We start from the raw sequence: 24,690 nt of genomic DNA, 5'->3' as shown, positions 1-24,690 counted from the left end.
AGGTCAAAATGCCACTATTATTTCCAAAATGAACCTAGGAAACAGAATACAAAGTTAGCATATTGGCCCATGCCAAGACCCATGACAAATACACCTGGTTAAGGGTCATTAGCATTTGTGTTTATAAGATGTTTTGAACAGTGGATCCTGGTTTGCCTCATTTATAAATAGTGAATTCTGACAGTATCAGAAATCTGAGAAGAGCAAGAAGTTCCTAACTGAACACAAACCAGTTGAAATAATGGTAAAATAGCATCCATTCTCCTACAGTTTTTTCATTAAAACTCCCTACAACACTGGTGTACTTTAACAAGCAACAGAGATTGTCTACCAAGGATTACTGTAAAAGAAACCAGTTCTGACTTTAAACATACCTTGTCTTGGAAACTCATCTGACTCCCTGTGAACCAGGTCAGAAACTCGATTTCCATAGTGCATCCTGGTGTCATGATCATACGCCTTCAGCGTCTCACTTGAGCTGTAAGACTTCTGAGTAGGTACTCTGCAGTCTTCACTGTCCAGTGAAGAACTTGTATAGCGACATTCCTTTCCACACCGGCCCCTTGTCAGAGAACGGTGTCTTCTATCTTTTATATCCATTATTATGAGCCAGGTAGGACGTTTTCAGAAAAGTCACTCTTATATTTGAGGTCACCTAAAAGCAGGAAAGGATAACAAAAGACTGAGCAATGTTGCTACTACATTTTGTTTTATTCTACTTTCTCTGACTTATCCTTGAAGAACAGTGCAGCACAGATCGAGAAGAAAGAGAAGACCCACATGATACATCCTTAGAAATTGAAATAATTGACCTGAATGGGTGGGGGGAAGAAAACCAAATGCTGTAAAGAGAATTGCATTCTATCTAAATCATCATCTCATTGAAGAGTTTAAAAAATAATGATAAAACAAAAACACTCTTATCTTTTGATTTTTGAATGAGCACTGGTAACAACGCAGAACAGACAGAATAGTATTTGTTCCTGTTATGCAACAGCACAAAGCAAAGCAGACTTAAACCAGCTTTAGTTATTTCCATTCTTCCTGCAGGAGGGCTTGCAACTAAGAATGAAGCATGCAGGAGAGTTGCATAGAGGAGATTATTCCTATTCAGCATTAATGCATTACAAAGTTGTACACCATCCTTTAACAATATGTTCACAAGCAGGAGCAACTGATTCTACTGCCCCTGGATAACACAATCCAAGGCCCTGTTCTCAACAAAAGGTTGGACCAGGTATCTCCAGAAGTCCTTTCCAGCCTTGACATTTCTGCATTTTTATGATTCTCTGAATACACTTTGGGAATTGGCTGCTCTTGTGCAGAGACTAGATACTCTTCTTCACAATCCCTCAAGATGACCAGTTTATCCATCTCAGCAGTCAGAGCTCTTCAAAATTGTGTCACTATCTTCTTGCTTGATGGACCAGAAAGAGATAGATTCTTACAGTCTACTTAATTAGGAAACTCTTCCTGTGCCATATATACTTTAAAAGATGCACAGTTAGCATGCATAAACTGCAAAATGAAAGACACTGTAGAAAGCAAGAAATACACTAAGCACGAGCACCCTAACCACTGGGGTACTAATTATTTCGAGTTGGTATTTGTACGTATGTCTTTCTCTCATGGCATCCTATGCCCAGGTCTGTACTACTCCTGAGAAATCCTCATGACAAAACATTTTCCTGGAAATGAAATCTTCACCCACCAAAAATACTCAGATTTGCTAACAAGCAAAAATCGGAACAAACCCTTCACTTATCTATACATGGCTAAGGAGATGAAAAAATGGTTTTGGCAAATTTAGCTGGGACAGTTGAAGACATTTGCTTTCCCATTGTCCCCTCTCAGTTCAGGTGCCTACTCAAAAGCCCACCCAGCAGACCACGAGCAGTCCCGCACACCAGCTACACTCAGTCCCAGGCCAGAGTCTCAAACTACCAAAGCACGATTCCTTCTGCCACCAAGGTAACAAACTCCAGCAAAAGATGATAAAAACCCCCAGAAGGCAGTCATGTCTCTTGTAGTTTGCACCAACAGGAGAGAAGATCGTAACGCTGGCATAAGCATTGGCTAAATCATTGCTTTTTGGCTGGAATAGATCATGTCCCTAAGAGAGAATAAATAAATAAATGTAGTCGGCCAGAGGAACTAGTGAACTTGAGAAAAGGTTTCTTGGCTTCATTTAGACTCTGACATTTAGACTTGTTGTGCTGTGGGGTTTTTTTTCATTCTCTATTTTAAAGAATAAAGTTAGGTAATCAGGAGAAACAGCTGCTTTAAGCCACCCACAGGTACTCTGCAATCTGTGAGTGATAAAAAGTGTAAACATGCTTACTTTTTCCTCCTTTTTCCTCTTATTTTTAACTACGAGGGTACATTTCAGAGGGGAAAAACACCCCCACAAAACAACATGCATAGAAAAGCCAAAACAAAACCAGAAGACATTAAGCACTTAAAACTGGGAGGATTAGTTTTATTATTATACACTCCTTTTTCTCACCTCTCTGAACATCTAGTGGCTAAGCTGACTTCTCTATATCTGAATTATTCAGTTCAATTCTTTGTTCTTGGAATATTTTTCAAACTGTAAAGCATGTTAACTGTAAAGCATGTTAACACTGGTGGCACAAACAGTTGCTTGAAGTTTGAGGAGATATATATGATCGTTTAGATTAACAATACCTGGCTCTTTGATCCCAGCTCAATACTATCTCATCAAATTCAGATATCAATATATCACAATTATAAAACACAGAAACAGATGAATACAGTACAGTATTGAGCAAAAACTGCCAATTACTCTCTGGATGTCTTCACGCTACTGTTCAATACAAAAGCCTATTATTCCATATGAAGGTATTGCCTATCAGTTCAGAAAAACAAACAGCTTTTTGTTTATATGATTGCTAAACCCTAAGCTGTCTGGCCTGATTTCTATTGTTTCTGAACAAACATTTAATTCCTTGTTACTATAGTTAAAAGAAGGCCAAGATAGAACTTCTTAGCATTTCCACAATATTAGCTTATTAAAGCATCTTCTCAGGTAAACAAGATATTTTGAAATTGTTCCCTCAATAAACATTCTCTTGTAGAATTTTGTGCAATTACCCTACAAATACGAAAATGAAAGGAAATGGTAAGACAATGATCTACTGTTGATAACGCAAAGAAATATTGCTCAGTCACCCTCACGTGCAGAATACAAGGCGCAACGTCGGCACTGTTACCATGACAAGTCCAACAGGTTAACACAAGAAAATAAATATAGAAAAATGATAAATATATCCCAACAGCTTTACTTTGACCTTTCTTAAGGAAAATCTTGTCACAAGAATCAGATGTCAAAATAATTTGGTTAATAACTTGTTACCCAGTATACTATTAAAAATTTCTTAAACTTTACTAAATTTTAAGAAATGCTTAAAAATATTATAGATAATTTGAAAAGCATTTTTATTGGGGTCTTTATTCAATTACACATTCATATTTATTACATTACTTCTAATTTTTTCTTCTGTTTTTTCTATTACTTGACACCAAATCCCAAGCACCTGAGATTAAATACATCTACCTAAATGCAACAAAATATTCTCACAGATTCTTCTCTCAACCTCATCTCTGCTCTGGGGATTTCTGTGAATAAAAACAGGCAAAAAGCAGTTCTGTAGCATTCTCAACAATCCACTCTTAAAATTCAGACCACAGTATCGCCATACATGGTTTAAAATACAATGAAATGAAGTTGTAACCCACTCCTAGAAAACGTTTCACATTTTTTTCATACTTATCTATTTAAGATAATACTGTTTCAATTCAATGCTTAACACCTTCTCTGTTAGATAGTGAAACTTTTATGTAATGTATTCCTGGAAAAGTAAAATGTGATAGCTTTGGTTAAGCAAGGAAAACGGTGAAATTCAATTTGAGTTTAAAATTTCCGATGCTCTTTGACTTCCCTGTCTCAAGAGCACTCTATGAATGGTTTATTTTGAGTAATTGACCTAAATAGTAACTGATTTAATAATGTCTTTTGTTTCAAAGGATTTCTCTAAGACTACTTGTATTGACCCACTTTTACTACAGAGTAGTACAACCACTAACAACTGACTTCAACTGTTTTTCTCATCTATCATTGTTTTAATTATCTATGAAGCACTATTAGGACCCCCATCTAACTTTCTGAATAAGGTATTTATGGCTTGCAAAAGGGTTGGTCAAGTTTCAAAGATGTATAGTCTCAGTTGATCTAGACCTTCCACAGATAGTAAATCTAAAGCAATAAATGGGACGTGCTGTATTTGCTACTGATGCACAGACGTATATTGCATGTGTCGCAAGTTACACGTGTCTAATAAACTTTGGATTCGCTACTGACCCAATATAAGATTTCTTGTGTTCATGTGCAGCAGCTATTTACCTGGACATGAGTGTAGTAGCGGTAACAAGAGTGTAAGCTGTAGCTGTGGGGTAGTCCAAGGGCATTAAACCACTGTATGTCCTGTGGGGAGGGGAGCTGAGAAATTAAAAAACAGTCTTTTGTTTATGGGGGTTTAAAAAAATTGTCCATTTCTTTTTGTGTTACCAAAGTCAAATCAATAGGAGGCACAGAGGGAGGACTCAAAATGAATTTTAATGGCTTAGTGAAGCCTACGCTAAAACTCTTTTTAAATTTCAAGTTGATTTGTACACTGATCTTAAGTTATGTGCTTGTTTCTAGCATTTTCTAATGAACCTTTATACTATTACAGTGTACATGGCCATTAGAACTGCCATTCACAATAGACAGAATGCAGTAATCACTTGGAAGTTCAAGAGGAAACAAAGCACTTCACATTTACTTTGTGCCCCTAAATAACCTAGCACAACTAGATCAAAACATTAAAATAGTGCATATGATATTAGAAACATTTAAAAAAAAAAGAGTAGTACACCATGTACCAATCTGTTCATTAAAAAACAGGTCTCTTAAAAGCCTGTACTTCTTTTCATCATCAACAATTGGAAATAAGCTTGTGATTTAGCGATTCAAATGCTGTTCATTATTTTATGGAAAGACTATTTTTGAAATGAGAAAATTCAATAGTTCAGCTTTGGCATAGTACAAGTTTTCAGGGAATAAATAAAAGGGTTCTTTAAGTGCTGAATTTTTTTTCCTGATTTTAATATTAGTGAAAAAGTACATCTCTACTTCTCAATCACCTCTGGCTTTTAAAAAAGGCAATAAATAAAATGGAATTTTTTAATGAAATACTACTATATTATGTACACTTCATTACATGAAATAATGTTGATGACAAGCATGCTGGTTTTGATTTGGGCCAAAAATCAAAGTATATTTGCACAGTCTGTCTGGTGTAATAATGCAACCTCATTTTCTATTGACAAGTCTGTCTTCTGATTTTTCATATTTTTTTCTCTCCAAATACAGAATTTTCCTTTTAATATAGCTACTCTATGTATTGTATTGAAAATTAGATGTATTTAGTATGACATGTGAAATAGCTATTTCAGAATGGTTTTGATGAATGATCCAAGTTTAAGTAACAGAAGACACATAGTGCTTACAGGCATTCTGTGTTGTGCTTTGCTGCAGAGAAAAACAGCTTTTTTCTTTTTTTTTTCCTTTTAGTAAATAAAAGCCATAGGAAGTATTTTCAAACTAAGGGCAGTCAAAATTGTAAACAAAACAACAAAATCAAACACCATGCCAAATATTTATATCGTATATGTATTTTTATCTACTTAAATATACATATTTTTATTTCCAGACTATCGTCTGAGATTTCTGTACTCCAGGAACGTCTTACAAATCCCAGAACTGTTTAAATCTATTATGAAAATAACATCCCATTAAGAAAATAACATGCCGTCGAGAACCGATGAAAAGCCCAGGAGCTAGGAGACAGCTTTCTAACAGTCTTCATCTCACATCATTCACTGACTGCTAAGGATTAACCCCTTATTTTCCACTGTTGGGCAGTGAGGGTTGCATACGTGTGATCACATCCTCTTCTCTGTAGTGAGAGGCTTCAGAATCACAGTTGACAGGGAGAAATGGGGAGTTTCTTTCTTAAAGGTACTTTATGTCAGTTGAGAAAGCAGCTAGACAGACTCGGATACAAATTCCTAAATGTTATTAAATGTGGTTTCTGGTTGATGAACCTCATGAGCTGGGGATCACCATAGATTTGGAAACTGTACCAGTAAAATTTCACTATTAGCTAAGCATCTGCCAGCGTCCAAGGTCTGAGGCAGTGTGGCACATCTGAACCAACCAATTCTTCATTTGTGTTTCATCTGCTATGAATCGTGTGCTTTCCCGCTCCCAGAGCAACACAAGAAAGAGCAAGCTTCACAAACACATGTGATGACTTCCAGAGCAAGAAGAAAAATATTGGCCTTTAAGCCTCCATCACACAAAATTAACTTAGTGCCTCGATTAGCCCACACAGTATATTTACATGTTTTTTCTTGAAAAGTTGTTTTAAACTCACTAAAATATTACTTGCATTGTACACATTTCAGTAGCTGGTCATCAAAGAGTATGGCAACTATCCTGTTGATTCCCGCCCTAGATGTTACACCAGCCGTTAGTTAGATTGCGTCACACAAAAGAAAAAAAAAAGATGGATGTGTTTTGTAAAAATATGTGACACAAGGAAATGAAAAAAAGTACAGACATTTACAAATAGCAAAAAGTTTAACTAATTTTTCAGAGAAGGGCTTATAAACCCACACAAATTAGTACTAAGAACATTACTACTTATATAAATAAGGCTGAAATGACATCTACTCTTCTTCCTAGATACACAGAGGTAAAACAGTAGAAAGAGTTTGAAGGAGAAGTAAAGAAAAGAGTGTGTCAGAACACAAATTTTTGTGTGTCCTGGAGTTTCTCAGCCAGGTGAAGTTTTCAAGTTTTTCCTCTTGCAGAGTGTTTTTCCTTCTTTTCTGGAAGAGGTATTAACATGCCCCCCATTCTGATCACTCCCCAAATTAAAAAAAAAGCAGAGGTTTTACCCTAGGATAATATATTTCCACTCCTAACCCAAAGCTATTTACAAATATTCACTAGGCTTTAGCACAGCCATGAGAGCTAAATCTGCATTATCCTTGTTCTACCAAAAAGGTTAAATACTGAAAGGGTCAGCATCCCACCTGAGATCATACAATGACTTTGCTGCACACTGGGAACCCCAAGCTCCTGTTCTTTGTTTCCTGCTCATGGTGTAATTGTTATCTACACACTTCCATCATTTTATGCAGTCAGATAAAAAAAAGGAATCATGTCACCATAGAACAATACAACAAGCCAACTTCTCAATTAATATAATTACTTAAAATTAGTATAGTTGAACAAGTTCACAAAATGGATTTAAAGATCAAATACAAACTGGCCACTTCAAAAGACTAGGTTTGCTAAAAATAATTGCCTAAAGAACATTATTACTCTTCTACTACCTAGAAAGAACAAACAGTACTATTATCTATTGCTAAAATGCTGTTAATGAAGAAAGGTAGAATAATTTATCATTGCATAATTAACACAATGAAGTTAAGCATTCTTTAATGATTCTGTATAATAATTTCCTATCACTAGAGAATACTTTTGAATCAGGAAATAATTGTCTAAATATTTTTTGATTAAGTCTTTGATCAAACTGATCAACATTTATAGAGGTGAGATAGATCTAAATGCCCATGCAATGAATGACAACTTGCTTTATTTAATTGTCCATTGGCGATGCTCTTTTTTTCCTTCTAATTCCAGGGTAGAATGCTGTCTTTAATTAAGTTAATAGCATTTTTGACCTTACTAGCAACGGAGCCAAGACATCAAGCTGGTTGCAGCACAAGTTGTGCTTCCCCTCTCTTGCTTTCACCATCGCTTAGTCATTAGTTCATTTAATTTTTTTTACCAGCATTTTCCAGTGGTCTGTCCTCCTGTCAGGCTCCTCTGTCTTCCCGTTTCAGTTATGGATGTGAATGTTGTTTGTTTCCACAAGCCTTTTCCTTCACACCCAGGCTAATCCATCAGCTGTCTCCGAGAACTCCCAGGCACTGTGCTTCCATATTAGATTCAAAGGGCTTGATTTTAAACATCTGACTGTGCTATGAAGTTGGAGAGATGTAACTGACATGAAAGGATTTGTACTTTTCTTGCACCCAAGCAGGTCCAATGCCAAGAATTTTAAGACAGTTCCTTCTTAATTCCTCTCCACTTCCTTATATGTTCAAACATTCTATAATTCTACACCTGCTGGGCACCTTCATTCCTGCTGGCAATAGCAGAAGCTGTACCACTGGGTAAAAGATCAGCCAAAAGAAAACCTTTAGGAATGCACCTTTCATTTCTTGTTTACTTTTAATAGGTGAATACACTGTTAAGGGGGAAGTTTTCCAGAATCCGAGATCAGGCAAAGCTCCTGTGTACATCTCATCAGAGGATGCTCCTATAAGAAGATCATGATGCTGAAGAAGTTTCTCAGTGATTCTGAAACCCCTACAAGACTATTCTCAGAACTCATCAAATGTAGTAGTCATGCAAACAGTTATGAGGTTAGGTACTTTCATTTCAGTTGAGAACACCACCTGCTTTAGACTCTAAATTTACATCATTCTCTCTCAGTCTGTCCAAGAAACACTCCCCTACTTTCTCTAAAGCTTCCATGGTACCTCTCCTACCTCAGTTTGATGCTAACAGTTTTCCTATGCTCATTAACAAGATTCTTTAATATGCTTCTCCCTACTAGCAGTGTCAAGCTACAGAGATATTCTTTGAAGAAGGCTTTACCAGAGACCATTTGTAAGGCTGTATAAACTTATGATAATAAAATGCAACAATATTTTAAAATGCCCAATATAATTTAGTAGAATTTCAATAAAGACAGCTACTCCCAATTACACAAGGAAATAACCCACTCAGCTAAGCTCTGGTACTCCCCTCTAAGGGTGGGGCGGAAGGAAGGAAAAGAGCATCCTTTTGTTTGTGTAAACCATTAGCCTTACTCCTTGGGAGTTCTCTGCCTTTGTAAACACATGGATTTTATCAGAAATAACAACTTCTTAAAGTGATCCTTTGTTTTAAGTGTTCAAGGTAAGCTAAGAAAAAGTTAAAGGAAAAAAAGAAATACGGATGGAAAACAATGGAACATCATGTCAGGGCACACAAAATAGATGACATTATATCTCAACAGCTTCCATTAAAGTATTTTCTGAAACATTTTAAATTCTAGATCAGCTCAGACAGCAATGAAACGTTGCATAATGAAGTAAGAAGGCTGCACTATAAGTTTCTCAGCTAACAACTACACCTCAAGTGTTGTTCCCTTTTTCAATAAAAGAAAATAAATTGCTTTATAAAAATTAATTAAACCTCGCAGCAACGGATAAAATGAACACAACTATTATATAAAATGACCAACTGTAACATAAAATCTCTGAAGTGAATTTCCAGCATCCACACGGCAAGTGGTTGGCAGGGAGAGAATTGAGATCCTGTCACACTGAAAGCTGGTCCACCCAGACCTGCAGTGCAAGGTTTGCTTGTTATCATAACAGAAAAAGACAGAAAGGGTTACCTTGATGAATGGAAATTTTTAAAAATATTTTAATATTATTTTTAGTATTTTAAATAACTTAAGAAAAATACACTTCTAGCAAATCAACCAGTCCAAGACCACTAGAAGCAGCAAATACCCCATAATATTGTACAGTCACTGTGCAGACATTACTACATCCTCTGTTCCATCTTCAAATCACAAAGAAAAAGGCCACATCAGTCTAGAGCAAAATCACTCTAGAGAAAAGGTCACATCTTTCAAGACATATTAGCTACATAGTCATTTAGGACAGTATGTGTAATCCAACGTATACTCTCACACTGCAACTTCCTTCTGCAGACTTCTTGGATAGGACCATCATTTTGCTTACTATCCTTGATCTGTGGGTGTCTCCAAAGAAAGTCTGGCATTTGCTGGTGGATAAGAGGTTTCCTCCATGTCACTTTGTCAGCAGTCACTGCTCACGTGGCTGAGTTGTCAGAAGCAAGCCCATCCTGGCTCCTCAGCTGCCACAACTCTCAACCCTGTATGTGATCTTCATCCAACACCTAGCAGGAGGTGCCTGAAGGCACCTGGAGACAGCAAGGTCTTAAGCTGTACAGAACATGGGAGCTCACATGGGGATATTCTCAGATAAGCTACTGCATGAGAAATGCAACCAACCACTTCCTATTCATCACACGTGGCTGAGTTTTAGAAAGCAAGAACAGTCACAAGGAAGTAACCAGTTAAAATACACTCTCAAAACTGCAAGGAATCTTTACAAAATCCATTTTGTCCTTTCTTTCCACTACCATTTCAAAGAAAGAACAATAACAAAGCTGCAATGTCTAATTTCTTCTCGAGACTAAGCTCACTGCATTAAAGCCGGCCCCCACAATTTTGCCATCTGGCGCCTAGATTACCGTGTATCCAGAACAGAGATGCTACATTCTTTGACTGCCATGGTCAAACTTCCCAGGCAAAAGCATCAGTATTTTATGACAAGGATAGAGACTGAACCTAAGGGAGCCTGGCAAGAAAAAATTAAAACAAATTTAAAACAAATTTAAACCAAATGTTGTTTCACCTACCACATTCAGCTGTATCACTGACTCTTGCAAAATAAAATTTATAACTTCCATGAAGACATTTGATTTTAACTAAGTATCTATTGTATATGTATAGCTATATGGCTATCCTGTTCCACATCCACAGTATATAGAATTTAAAATATTTAAAAATTACCATTAAAATTACTTATTCTCTAAGGATATTGGAATTGATAAAGTTTATAGTTTTGTTTTTCAAAACAGAAAAGTAACTAGAGGTCCAACACTTAGTTGTTCTACTAAGAATTAGATGTTATGTACTGAGAACAAAAACAAGTAACACAGTTAACAAAAATTACATCGTGAAACTAGAATTCTCTACAGTCATAACCAATTTGTTAAAAGTTAAACATAAGCCTTAAAATGCTGTCTTTGTTCCAATGCTGTATTAGCTGCCTAGGTAAATGATTTCTTAATAGTATTATTTTTAGCACTACTTTACAGATGGCAACAACATTGCATGGAGTTCTGCTCCCCTCACAAAACAAGAAAGATAGTCATGAACTGCAACAAGTCCAGGGAAGGACGCCAGTGTCTCAAGGGACTGGAGCATGTGATCTGCATGGAGAAATGAAGGAACTGGGCTTGTTTAACCTGCCAAGAAGATGGCTAAGCAGGACCTAGCAGTGGCCTTCCTGCACCTAAGAGTCTATGGCAAAGAGAGAGCCAGGGTCTGTAGCAAGGGGAACCAAAGGCAAGTGAGAACCCACAGGCACAAAATGAAGTAGAGGAAGTTCTGATCAGAACTGAGGTGGGTAAAAAACACTATGGGGGCAAATACACACTGGAAGAGGTTGCTGCAGGGGCTGGGGAATTTTACACGTTTTCAAAACTCAACTGCACAAAGCCTTTAGCAACCTGGTCTCAGTTCAGCATTGAAGCTTGGATTAGGTAAGCTCCAGAGCCCTTTCCAGCCTCAGTGGTCTGTGACTCTACAATATTCTTAATTTAGGAAAAGTTCCATAGTCATTAAGAAAAAAACCAAAACCTATTTATTTAGGAAACAAGCCTGTAAAGTGAACACATGATGAAAGCTTTGCAAGCTGAGCACATAGGCTTAAAAGTCAGAGCTTTTAAAGTAGAAAACTCATCTAAGCTTGCAGGTTTAAAGCTGAGTTCAAAGCTTCAATAGCACAATAAGGCAGACACTACATTATGTCCACACATGCATGTGGATTGCAGAGGACCAGCAAACATCACTGCAGTGGGGTCCTTGCTACACAGTCATGCTGGTGACAGAATAAAAGGAAGTCACACAGAAATGGTCTGCCAGAGAAAGCAGAATGGGCTTTGTTGCTTCTTCAGTTTCACAATACAGACCATCTGAGGGGACGGAAAATGCCTGAAACGTAGTTCTAGAGTGAAGAAAATCCACAGGGACTAAAAGCACAGTTTAACAAAAGTAACAAGGACAAGCTCTATCATAATTCCCAAGACAGTACTGCAAGCTCATACGTTTCCAAACATGTTATTTGACAGTGCTGACTTTGAAACAGTCCCTTAAAAATATGAAAATAAACCTAAAAGAAAACAACTCTGCTGTATGTTATAATGACACTACCATAAATCTAAAGAAAACAGCACATGAAAAGGAATTGTAACCTCTAACACCCGAGAGTCCACCTCTCCACCAGTCACAGCCACATTCCCATGTCATGTATATCAACACAGACATACTCTTCTTCCACTGAGGATTTTGTCTTCTGTTTGGCAGCCCAGCAAGCATAGCATTCTTCTGTGCCTATCCTCTAAATACGCGGCCAATGACCAACTTTAGCTATGTGCGCGTAATAATCAGATATATGGTATGTTACTGTCTGAAAATCTATATATTGTCATAAACCAGAAAAATATCAAAAGCTCAAGTTGTTATAGTGATTTACCTACCAAATCCTTCCACTTCTACTTCCACTGCAGAGTATAGCACAGAGAGCAGGTATAAACCCATGACCCCACAGAAGTCAATGGTGGTTGCTCTTCCTGTATAATGCCATCTTCCAAACTGCAAAAGGCTTGTTAATTTTAGCTAATATATTGGGGGGGGGGGTAATGTTTCCTCTCTGCTGCATTCAGTTTGAAGCAGGGGTCATTCTCTGTACATGGAGAACACAATCTACTAGGGCTGGGTATACAGCCAGAACAGTCATATAACTGCATTCCTCAGATTCATAGAGGAAAGGTTTGGTCTCCCAGGACCATGTAGGTGTCCTGGTGAACCAGAAAGCAGTTCTTCCATTGCTACCAGAGGTAGTTTTTTAGTTATTGTCAGAGGAATAGCTGTTGTCCTCTGAGTAGGTCAGAAAACCAACTGAAATTTTCTGGGTTGTTTTTGTTTATTACCCAAGTTTTATACACCACACAGTCTTATTCTTGAGGAAACCCAACAGAATTGGAACTGACCTCTGGAGAGAGCATCACCTGCGGTAACTGCATCAAAGGGTTGTGATTGCTTTACCATAAAAAGCAAACAAACAAACAAACTACTCAACCTTTTCCCCAGCATCTTCACTTTCCTACAAGTTCTTCAAAGAGCTGCAGACCATCTGTGGAGGATTAGGGACAATTTCTGCCAGGAGATATGAAGGAAGGACTACTTAGATACATACATGAACTGGTGTTGGTAGTTCTTGAGATGTGCAGAGTCAACAAAGTGTCCTCATTAACCATCTCCTTTTTAACTTGCCTTTTTGCAGTTATGTCTGAGATGAGTTGCCATTGATGTTTGATAGGTCCAGAATTTCAAGCTACATATTTCTATGTTCATGAAACTTGATCACCCAGACACACAGTTCTGGCTTAATGGTAGTCACACATGCACCTCAATCCCCTGGACAAAGACTACTGTAAGTAATATCCTACTACATCTTTCACAAACGATTTTACTAATGTTCCACCTTTTAAAGCATTTCTCCTCTTCACAAAGAAAAGCACTGCAATCCGATATTTTAATACATAAAGTTACTGAGGCAGAGAACAGCAAAGTTGCAAAGCAATCCTGCTATTCACAGCCTCTCTTAGCTTAAGTAGGTTGTTCTGCCTTACAGGCAGTGGGAAGGAGAGTCACCTATCTTTGTACCTCTCAGAGCAGGAAGGAAACTGGAAACAAGTACTATAAATGCTTTATTATCCTGAACTGAAATCAATAAACAATGAACAGTTTTAACCTAATTTACTAGGAAACAGAATTGGAAAGATATCTGACAAAGCTTTTGATATACATTAAGAGCCATCAGATTGTAAATTTAGGTCAATACCAAGGCACACAATGACCTACAGGTAAAACGATCCATGTACCATTACCAATTTACTCAAGTTGTCCAAATTACCTCAGTAATTTCTAACTTGCAGGAAATCTTTTATGAAGTATTAAAATAAAAAAAATAAAAAGCAAAAAGTAAAGGAGAGAAAAGAAATCTCTTTCTTGATGCTGTTTTCAGTGGTATGCATATGTCGCTCTTCAAAAGCAAATTCTGCACAGTGGGTGAGACTGTGACCACCAGCTCCCAGAGGTGCCAGACTGTGGCCAGACAAGGTGGCGATCCTCAGGTACTGACAAGAGAACTCCAGGCACCTCAGAATTAAAGAGCTTCTTACAAACCTTAAGACCTTTCATACTTCCCAAAACCAGATTCAGTCTCCTACCAAAAAAAGAGCAGGATTAAAAGGTGTATGTTTGAGTAATTCCTAAGTGGCATAGCTGAGGCCACTTAAAGTGACAGCTCTTACAGCACTTCTGTGAAGATTTCATGCAAGACAGAAATTATTGAAGTACTCTGGACAACTCTGGTTCTGTTTTTTTTCAGTAACACAGAATAACAGGTGACACAGAAGACTATCTGGAAGTAGTGCATTAGGCAGCAAGAATACCGCCTTCATTAGTAATTCATACGGACTTCAATCTAGAAAAAGTTGCTCCCTGAACCATACAGCCAACTTTCTATGGGTAAGTTTTGTGCTTACACAAGCAGCTAGAATTTAAACCAGAAAAAGAAAACAAGTATTTGTTCAATCATATGCAATTAGACTAAAAAAACAAACAAAATGAGAATCTGTTAATAAACCACTAAACTGGTTTCAATTCTAACACTATTAAAGGTACCATGATTGATTTTTTTTATTTCATCTACCATAAGAACAAAGGATTTCCATTTGTATCACTCAGCTATCCCGTTTCATTCCCATTTCTTGAGAGGCAAGCTAAAGGAATGACAACCACCAGACTGAGCAAGCACACCAAAAGTTAACAAATGAGAACAGAAGCAACAGAAATCACATTTCAGCAACATAACAAGACTGTCTGGCTGCACAATTTTGATTGAAAAGTAAGTTTTAGTCAAGATCTGATATACATACACAATTTAGAAATTTCCTTGCATTTTTGCATAGGGTATTCTTCCACATAAATAAGCAAGCTATTTATTTACTTTAGTTATGAGTCCCATTCCTCATTCTTACAAATATACTGTCAAGGACAAAGCAGTTTGCATGAACCCTTGTTCCTTATTATTTTATTTTTTTTAAATTATTTAATTTTACTTTTAAGCTTCAAGTCAACTTTCAACTCCAATTATTTATACTTGAAGTTATGGAAGAGCATGGTCACACACTAAAATAATAAAATGCAAAAAAGCACAAGAAAGAGAGATACAATTCCTCAAAAGTAGCTTTCAGACCAGGTTTATATCTCTGCAATTTAGAATTGGTGGTTACATTTATATATTACAAGATCTGCAGAGTAGAGATTCAACAACACACAAATCTCGGTGCCTAAGACTTAGGCAACTCCCCAAAAGACAGACCTTTAGTAACCTAAATCACAACTGAATTTATGTACGTAGAATTACCTTTATTTGAAAATAGTGATTCTTAAGCATAAAATAAAACTTGTTATCTCATTTCCTATAAATATCTTCAGGGAAATCTATATACTCACTATCTTGATGGAATCCTCAGTTTTCCAGCTGGATTGGGTTACATTTTCAGAACTAATACTAGTTCTCAGAAATTCTAGCCTGAGTAAGCAAACCTTCCCCTCTGTTTTGCAGAGGTGAAAAATGTTAGATGTCTGCCTTTAAGTCATTTAGCCATCTGAAATGTTTTTATATTCAGCATCAAAAACTTATATGAGGCTACTGGAATACTTTCCAATAATCAAGACTACAGAATTAGGAAATGTCCCATTTGGAAATTGAGTTTTGAGTGATAAGAATGAAACACAAATTGGTTCGTAGTTCCATGACTCCATTTAGACTGCACTAATGTTAGTTCTGAAACAGTGCAAGTGCATCACCAGACAGATGGTCAGATCAGTCCTTGAAATGGGTATGATTTAAAAATTGAAATTCAACATGAGATTGTGACATATCAGTTAATTAGATTTTTTAAAATGAAGAATAAAAATGCTTTTAAAAGTTATTTCTATATATATATAGACTCATCCATACTTCCTAAGAATTCCAGAAATCAGATAAATCTAAGGATACATCTACTTACCTATGTAGAACCAGGCTAATCCTCACTTTGCTAAGTAACATAATTTATCAGAAGGACTAAAAGCACGTTTCCTTATCATTCCCAATAAAAACCTAACTATGGAAAAACAAAGTGTCACATCATGAAAACTACTCATAATTTCTACTGAAACATACACACATTAGATTACAAATGCTGTGTTCAAGCTCCACAGTTAAACCAAACCTCTCTGACTCACATCAGACCCTTGTGCAGTAATAAAAGATATAGAGTAAAAACAATGGAATAGTATTCAGGGCAGTGGAGAATTTGGCTCTAGATCAATGTTTGACAAAAAGCAAAACAAGTCACACTGAAAACACCTGAAACAGATTTAATGGACAATTAGGTACAGAATTTGTAGTGCAGAGGGTAAAATTAAAAGATTAAAAAAAAAGAAATAAAAGGAAATCAATAAAGGTCAGCATATGGGGCACACATTTCACAGCAGTATACTGACAACGCTGTAAGACTGTCCCACTCGACACTGCGCTGGTGAGGCCTCACCTCGAGTACTGCATGCAGGTTTGGGCACCACAGTACAAAAAGGACATAAAACTACTGGAAAATGTCCAGAGGAGGGCAACAAAGACAGTGAAGGGTCTAGAGGGGGAGACATATGAGGAGAGGCTGAAGTCCCTTGGTTTGGTCAGCCTAGAGAAGAGGAGACTGAGGGGAGACCTCATCACGGCCTACAGCTTCCTCACAAGGGGGAACAAGGGGGCAGGCGCTGATCTCCTCCCTCTGGTGACCAGGGATAGAACCCGAGGGAATGGAACGAAGCTGCGACGGGGGGAGGTTTAGGTTGGATATTAGGAAAAGGTTCTTCACCGAGAGGGTGGCCGGGCACTGGAATGGGCTCCCCAGGGAAGTGGTCACAGCACCGAGCTTGACTGAGTTCAAGAAGTGTCTGGATAACGCTCTCAGTCATATGCTCTGATTTGGCTGGTCCTGTGTGGAGCCAGGAGTTGGACTGATGATCCTTATGGGTCCCTTCCAACTCAGGATATTCTATGATTCTATGATTTTTTTTCTCTGTCTATAATCAGAACTTCATTAGCATTCCTTGGGTTTCAGCTACTTGATTTTGACCCATTTTTGCCTCTCAGCTTTTACAAGCTTCTTAATTTTGACTGTTCCCCAAATCCACCTGCATTTCTGGAAATCCTACATTTCACTTCTCTTGGTTTTACAAAGCCTAGGTGGAGTTGCATTTGAAACAATCTACAATTCTCTTTATAAATGAATCCAGCATGGGGCAACAGCACAGATTTGCAAAATTCAGCTATTCCTCATGTGCATTTCCAAAATTACTGAAAATTAATGAGTTTCTACTGTGTATATTTATGAGCAACTCTCTGAAATAATCATTACTAGCCAGTAAAAATCACTTGGAGAAATGGGTTGATAAAAGACAAGTAACTAATACACTATCCCTGTATCAGCAGTGCCATTACATAACTGCTGTGCTGGATCCAAAATGCACTAATAGACCAAACTCTCTGACAAGTAATGCTGACCAAAATTATGAATTTTTAAGTATGCTGAACATGCCTTAAAAAGTGAAGTCTAAAGACTTTTCGTCCCTGGGAGGTAAGTTTTTTCTACCAAGACTCAATTCCTTTTTGTCCCAAAATAAATAAGATTTCACACACAATTGAGTTTATCTGCCTCAAATCAATAAAAGCATTAAAATCAATGTTTAAAAAAAAAAGGTATAGTTAACCAATCTGATTATTAGTGCAAGTCTTGTAGGAACACACATGTGCTGAATATGAAATTTACTGGTTGGAAAGTACTTTGGAAGGTTTCTAGGCATTACTAGAATGTTTTCAAAACATGTGCAGCCACTTACACAAAGTATTCAGGTGCTTCACCCGGTTTGAAAAGGAATGCTTTTTCACAGCATTAGTTTTATAATGAGTCTTTTCAGGCAAATTTCAAAGAATGTATGGTTCACATACTTTAAACTGAATTCACATATAATTCAGTATTTGACAGAGCTAATGCTTAATTGTTTTTAAAGAGTCTACAAAGCAAAATATTTCTTTTATTATTCAACAAACATTTAACTAAAATTATGTTTTGCTTTGTTTTCACACTGAGGATTGAATTTGACACTATAATAGAGCAAAGCAGCCTGTGCTAGTTAAAGTAATTATCATAGTCACAATTCTTGTTTTGTATTAAAAAGAATTTAATAAGACCTAAATTTTGGAATATGGCATTAATACCAACAGAAGAGACTTTCTTCCAACAAATTCTGTTTCATCACGCAAGCAATTCAAAGAATTACTGCCATGTGAGTTAGCACTAGCAATATGCAGGTTTGAATCCAAATGTGGACACAACGGCATGTTTTCAAAGCCTACAAAACCATGGGCATGGCTGTTTTAAGCTCTAAGTAATGTTAATGAGAAGGCCAAAGTTATTGTTTCCTTTCTGAGTATTAGAAATCTTACATTTTCGTATAAGAGGTACCAGAAGCTACTTTCTGTTTAACAGTGCAAGGTTAATAAACACTTTTCAAATAATGTCATAATCTACTGTGTAGATCTTCAGAGCCAGTTTTATCTTCTTCACACAAAGATAATGATGATTATCAGCTCTGCAGCTCCTATAAATCACTTCACCTCCACTGAGTTAATGGAGATATGTTGATTTGCATCAGCTGAGAATTCTACCAGTTTCTGCCCCCAAGCAGATTTAGCATCATCATTTTGAAAGCTCTTTTTCAGTGAAAATGGAAAGTTGCATACCAGTAAAAGTTTTGGTTTCGTCAAAAATACATTTGCATTAAAATTTAAATACACCATTTAAAATTTCAGTCACCTCATCACAGCACAGTTACAGATCAGCTGATTCAAAATGTCCGAGCAACAACGCACAATAAAATCTCAATGCCATTGGCATGTATACCATGTTCACAGCATATTTGCAAACTCAGGTGTGTGCACATTTTTAAATCTAAAAAGTGGAGAGTTGTAAACTGTTGTGTTGTTTTACATAATAATCTAAGAAAACATATACTTGTCTGGAAAGAGATCTGTATTGCAACCCAGTCTACAATTCCGTAAGACACTCCTCCATTTCTTAAACTTCAAATATATTTTAAGCACAGCAAAATAATGCTGATATACAATAAGCTATGGAAAGTCTGCCAATTTCTCTCTCTACAGGACATTGCTACAGCATAGACTATTGAAATTTAAAATTAAGGCAGCTGGTCATTCTATTAGGATCTGAAACCTGCAGTTCTCGTGCACGCAGGGCCTCCTCCCCTTCTCCCCCACACTTCCTGTTTCCCAGTAAGTACCCAAGGAGGACAGGTTTTCGGACAACGGGTCCATCCCACCCAGCATCCTATTTGCAGCACTGGCAGTAAGTAGAAATCCAGGGAAAAGAAAGAGAGGATCTAGGTCTGACAGGTCCAAATTCAAAGACTTTTTGCCTCAGGATTCACTCAAACTGATGTGAGCCACAGTATGTGTTGGCATGGAGGCTCACAACCCCTGGCTACCAGCTCTATGAAGAGCCACTTTCATTTGTTCATGTAAACTCCAACTGGAACTCATACTAAGTCATGTGGGGACTGAACATGCTTGAAAATGGCATGGACTTTACCTTTTTTACAGAAAGTCTTCAAAAAAGGAAAGAAAAAAATTGAGAAGTCTCATGTAATCTGGGCGGTTGGGCAAGATGACCTCCAGAAATCCCTTCCAACCTCAACCTCTCTGTGACTGTGCTTTTTATCTCTAAAATCGTATGTTCTTTTAAAAGAAGATCATTATGAAGAATTGTCAGCAATTCCCTGCATACATAGATGATGAAGAGAACACACAAGATGTACACTTTAGACCCCAAAGTTGTAGTGCTTCATTACAAAACTTGAAATTAGTTACTTTAAGGTACTTCCAAGGAGACACAGACCAACACAGAGACAACTTGGTGAATACTTGCATGCAAGCTTTAGCTTCATTTTCTTTCGAATCCAAAGGTTTTGCTCCTCATTTCCCCTTACAGATGACATACACAAACATTCAAATACCAAACACTCCTTTTTCATTATGGAGCATAAGAAGGTGGGAGAATTTTGCAGACAGGGCATATGGAACGGAAAACTATGCAGCAATTTATAAGGGACTAATCAAATAACATGTATCTTGTTCACTTCTGTAACTGTGCATGTCATGTATTTGGGTATGTATTTATTTCTACAAGCAAATATTCTGGGTAGTTTTAGTAAAAAACCTTCAAGTTTGTTATTACTTGAGGGATTTTTAATCTGAATAGATAGAAAATACTCTTCAGATTATTTTAAGAATCTATGGGAGACTTTAAAACCTCCCATAGACCTCGAAAGGCAATTATAGCAGAGGAGGTTTTCAGATTTACACCTGACTGAGATGGAAAGGTCTGTGTACATCAAATATTAAAAACAAACTCACTATAAATAACCTCTAACTGAAGCACAGCCCCACTGACAACTAACATTTTTTCTTTCTCTCTCATTTTTGCCCCTTGACATAGCAGTGTGAAAACAGTAAAAGAAAAGATGGAATGTGTATCTATAGAATGACCTAAAATTTTCCAATTCTCATGATGTTACCAGCGAAGGAAATGTGCAGGCATGTATGTGGTCATTACCTTCACAGTCCAGTTTGTTTATTGCATAAACAAATCAAACTGACCAGAAAACAGAACACAGTGTTAACTACAAAATAATCCTGCTACATAATTTCTAATAAGATATTTGATTTTTACTGATATAAAAAATACAACTATTCCATATCGCTCCTAAAATATTTGTAAATTATATTGCAGATTAAGAGGTGGCCCTAACTATCTGAGCACCACTTGATATTTGCTTTATTCTCTTGAGTAGCTGTGCTTGAATATGTTATAAAGAATAAAAGGAAACACTATTTAGCAGTGTTTTTAAAACCCTGAATTATTTCCATAATTTGTGACAGTCGGCAGATTTTGATAGTATCTCATATTGATTTTTATGTTTCAAGATGACAATCATTACACTATTATCTGCAGTTTGAGCAGTGGAACCTAACCTCTTAATTAGGATGAAAAACTGCTCCAGTTGCAACCCCAGTAAGTCACAACAAGTCAATAATTTTAATAAGAATTAATTTTAAAAACTCTACAAGGTTGTAGTGGAAGTTACTCTGGCATCTCTATCGATTAACACTTGGTATTACATCCTATAAAGGACTCATTAAATACAGCATCAATCTAAGTGTAATATTTTGGTATTTGATTTTTTTTTCCACTTATTATGAAGTGAAATAAAATAGAACAAAGCACTAAAAGATTATTAAGGTAAAGTAGCTTTTTGATCACGTGTTAAGTTCTTACTATGCTTGACAGTAATACTATAGAAGACTGCATGCTATACTAAAAAGATATATGACTACGAAAACTGGTATTTCCCTTGTTTGTCAGCATGAATTATCTCAACAAATCTCACAAATTTCCAAATATATAATACGTACTTGCTGCCACATACAAAAATCAGCCACGTCTTGATTACTGTGATGATGTTTATTGCCACCCCACAGACGTCTTTCTTTTTAGAAACATGTAAAACTGGGGTATGTGCACTAAAAAAAACCAAACCCAAACATGAGGAGATTTCTTGATATTCCATTTTCTGTTTGATTTTGGAAGGACATCACTAACTGAAAATGCGACATTTTATTTTGAGAGCTGCTAAAAATAGTAACACTTATTAACATGGCATCTACCAAGACAAACTTGGAAACCATTAATATTAGTTATAATATTATTATATCTATTTAACAAAAAAAGCTTTTACTACTTCTGTTTCCATTTGTCTGAATTAAAAAGCTTTTCACTTAAATCTTAGAGGTGTACCATGTAAGCAATGTCTTTTTTCAGCATAAACATTTACAGTCTTAAAGCTTATAAATTTATTTTTCTGTTGAATCTTGATAAGTGAAAGTCTGAGAGTGATACAGTTGTAAATCTACAAACACACACACAAATCTGTGAGTTGATGCTAGGTGGCAGTACTGTGTAATTAAACCCCAAAGATTTCTTCACTGTATCTGATTCACTTCAGGCATTTTTCAAAACAACCAACTCGAACATTTTGAATAAGAATTTAAACAATAGATCTCTTTTTTCCCTTTAGTTTCACCTCCTGAGAACTATATCCCTTATACGTAACAGGTCTCAAAATTAGATTTCCTATCCATAAACCTCTGTTCTAGCACAGCAGCATTATATGAAACAGTCACAAATTAGGAGCCAGACTTTGTTTCCATCCTGCAGTATTACACCCCTATTCCTTGGTATTACACAATTTCTAACTCCTGTGTAGGTTCTGACCTCACTTTTCTCTGCATCTCAGGAACAGAATTAGCTAGCGTTTGAGGTATGCACTTTTAAGGCCTGTTTTAGTCTCAAGATGTATTTGATTGAAGAGGTCACTTCTAATCATTTGATCCAGTTAAATGCAGTAGCATTTAACAAGTTACATGTTCACCACAGAGTAGTTATAATTATTTGTAGCTACCACAGATGATCAAGGGTTACACATACTTTCCCATACAGAATTTCGGGAATGTGTCTCATTCTGTATAACGATTATTTCCAGAAGGAAAATTTTCTCAGTTCACACATTTACTTCCATTACAATTTGAAAAAGCCTTCCCAAGTAAGGAAAGTCAGCCTATTCAAAAAGCAACAATGACAGAAAGCTGTTAGGAAAAGTTTCAGTATTGTTATGACTACAGTAATTACAATAACATACAAAGTCAGTTAAATTCAGCTTATTCAACAGTGAGTACTGCTTATATATTATGCAGTGTATGTAAATAATACAGTGAGGATTTCTTCTTCATTTAAACACACATCCAAATGGGGATACAGAGGAGCTCTTAATATAATATTAATACAGGAACAACATATTTGTTTTTACTGTGAAACAGACTGTTAAGGACCTGAGAATCACTGATTATGTATGAAGAGGTATCAACTCTCTCTTCCCAGATTTTACTAATGATGCACATACATTTACTGTATTCATTACAGAGTATTAACTGAGATGTACAGAGTCCCAACTCAATAAAAAAAAGCAGAGTAGTCAATTAACAGACCTCAAAATCACAGCACTGAGACTTACAGATCGAAGTAGAGGATACGTGGCTGCTCCCTCGCTATCACAAGTAAACTTGTCCAAAAGTTCTTGAGTCTAGTGACAGACACATCTGATCTCATTGCTTCATTGCCTGCCCAAGTAAACAGTTTTCTTGTCTAACTGACCTTACCATTTATTTCTAGAAGGTTAATTTAATGTTCTAGTACTCATATCACATTTCTCTTTCTTCCCAGTTTTGACTATCACTCCACATTTTATTATTCAAAAACTCTGTTTATTTGGGGGGTTTCTAGTGCAGCATGTGGACACTCTGGTGTCCAAAGACATCTAATGAAAACTCTACAATCACAGAGTCTGAGTGTTTCAAATACACATATTGGTTGTTTCTAATTCTACAACACAGAGTGAAGAAACTAATTGTGTCACTGGAACACAGTAAGAACTACTTACCATGACACTACCTATCTGTAACAACAATATAATCTGCAGAAACATTAAATAACAGTAAGGGTGGTTCTATTTTCATGTACCATATTAATATTTACATATAAGAATGCTAATTTCTGCAACTGTGGTTCATCACTAAGTAACTTTAATGCCTGCCTGAATTATTTCAAGGCACAGGAGGAAAGTTACTAAGAAACAAAAAAAAACCCCAACAAAACAAAACAAGCAAAAAAACCCACAAAAAATAAAAAAAAAAGGAAAAAAAGAGGTTTGTAAACAATCACAATCCACATCTGCTGAAGAGCTGAGTCAGTCCTGTAATGCCTGGTGTTGTGCCACCCTGCTGAACGAATGCTTTAGGAACTAAACTGCAGCTGTGAACGTTTTTCCTCAAAAAACTCTTTTCCTCTCACTAGTCAAATAGTAATTGTGGCCCCTGTGGCCCTGCTAAGACAAAGGCTCTTCATTTCAATCTAGCATCTCAATCTAAATAATCTTAGAAAGAAATGGAACTCAGCTAAGGAATGCTGAACTTCCTAGCTCCTATGCAAGTGAAAGCAACACCACTTTCTTCTCTTTAGCGGCTTTTCCAGATCTTTCCCACTGAATCATAATCACTTATTTTTTAGTAAAAGGTTAAACCCCTTCCGGAAATGACAGCAAGCCAACGTCCTGCGTTTTTTTCCTAATGCAACACTTTATAATTGACTGCTTATGTAGTAATTGCTCTATTTATAGTGATTATTTGCATGAGAGAAGTGATTGACATCACCTGGTATTAATGATAGAGAGAGGGTTTATTTCACATTTATGACCTAAAGCTCTTACATAAATGATTTTCCCTTCCTAAGACGCTGATGTTCTGCAGTCTTAGGAATGCATCTATGAAATGAAATGTCAGCCTTATCTTTTGTACATTAAGTATCTAATAAAT

General features: G+C 36.6%; 1 protein-coding gene across 13 annotated transcripts in view; it reads right to left on the bottom strand.

The window, feature by feature from the left end:
- TENM2 (teneurin transmembrane protein 2) overlaps positions 1 to 24,690 on the bottom strand; it is a 683,800-nt gene that overhangs the window by 531,571 nt on the left and 127,539 nt on the right. For all 13 annotated transcript variants that reach the window (XM_054842022.1, XM_054842024.1, XM_054842023.1 and 10 more), the window contains exon 3: positions 375 to 655. In XM_054842022.1, the coding sequence (XP_054697997.1) occupies positions 375 to 600 (226 nt within the window). In that variant the 5' untranslated portion in view covers positions 601 to 655. The remainder of the gene's footprint in view (positions 1 to 374; positions 656 to 24,690) is intronic.

This window comes from Grus americana, chromosome 14 (assembly GCF_028858705.1).
Source record: "Grus americana isolate bGruAme1 chromosome 14, bGruAme1.mat, whole genome shotgun sequence".
Taxonomy (NCBI): Eukaryota; Metazoa; Chordata; class Aves; order Gruiformes; family Gruidae; genus Grus; species Grus americana.
Note: the sequence above shows the minus strand (reverse complement) of the source record. Positions and strands in the feature narration are given on the sequence as shown.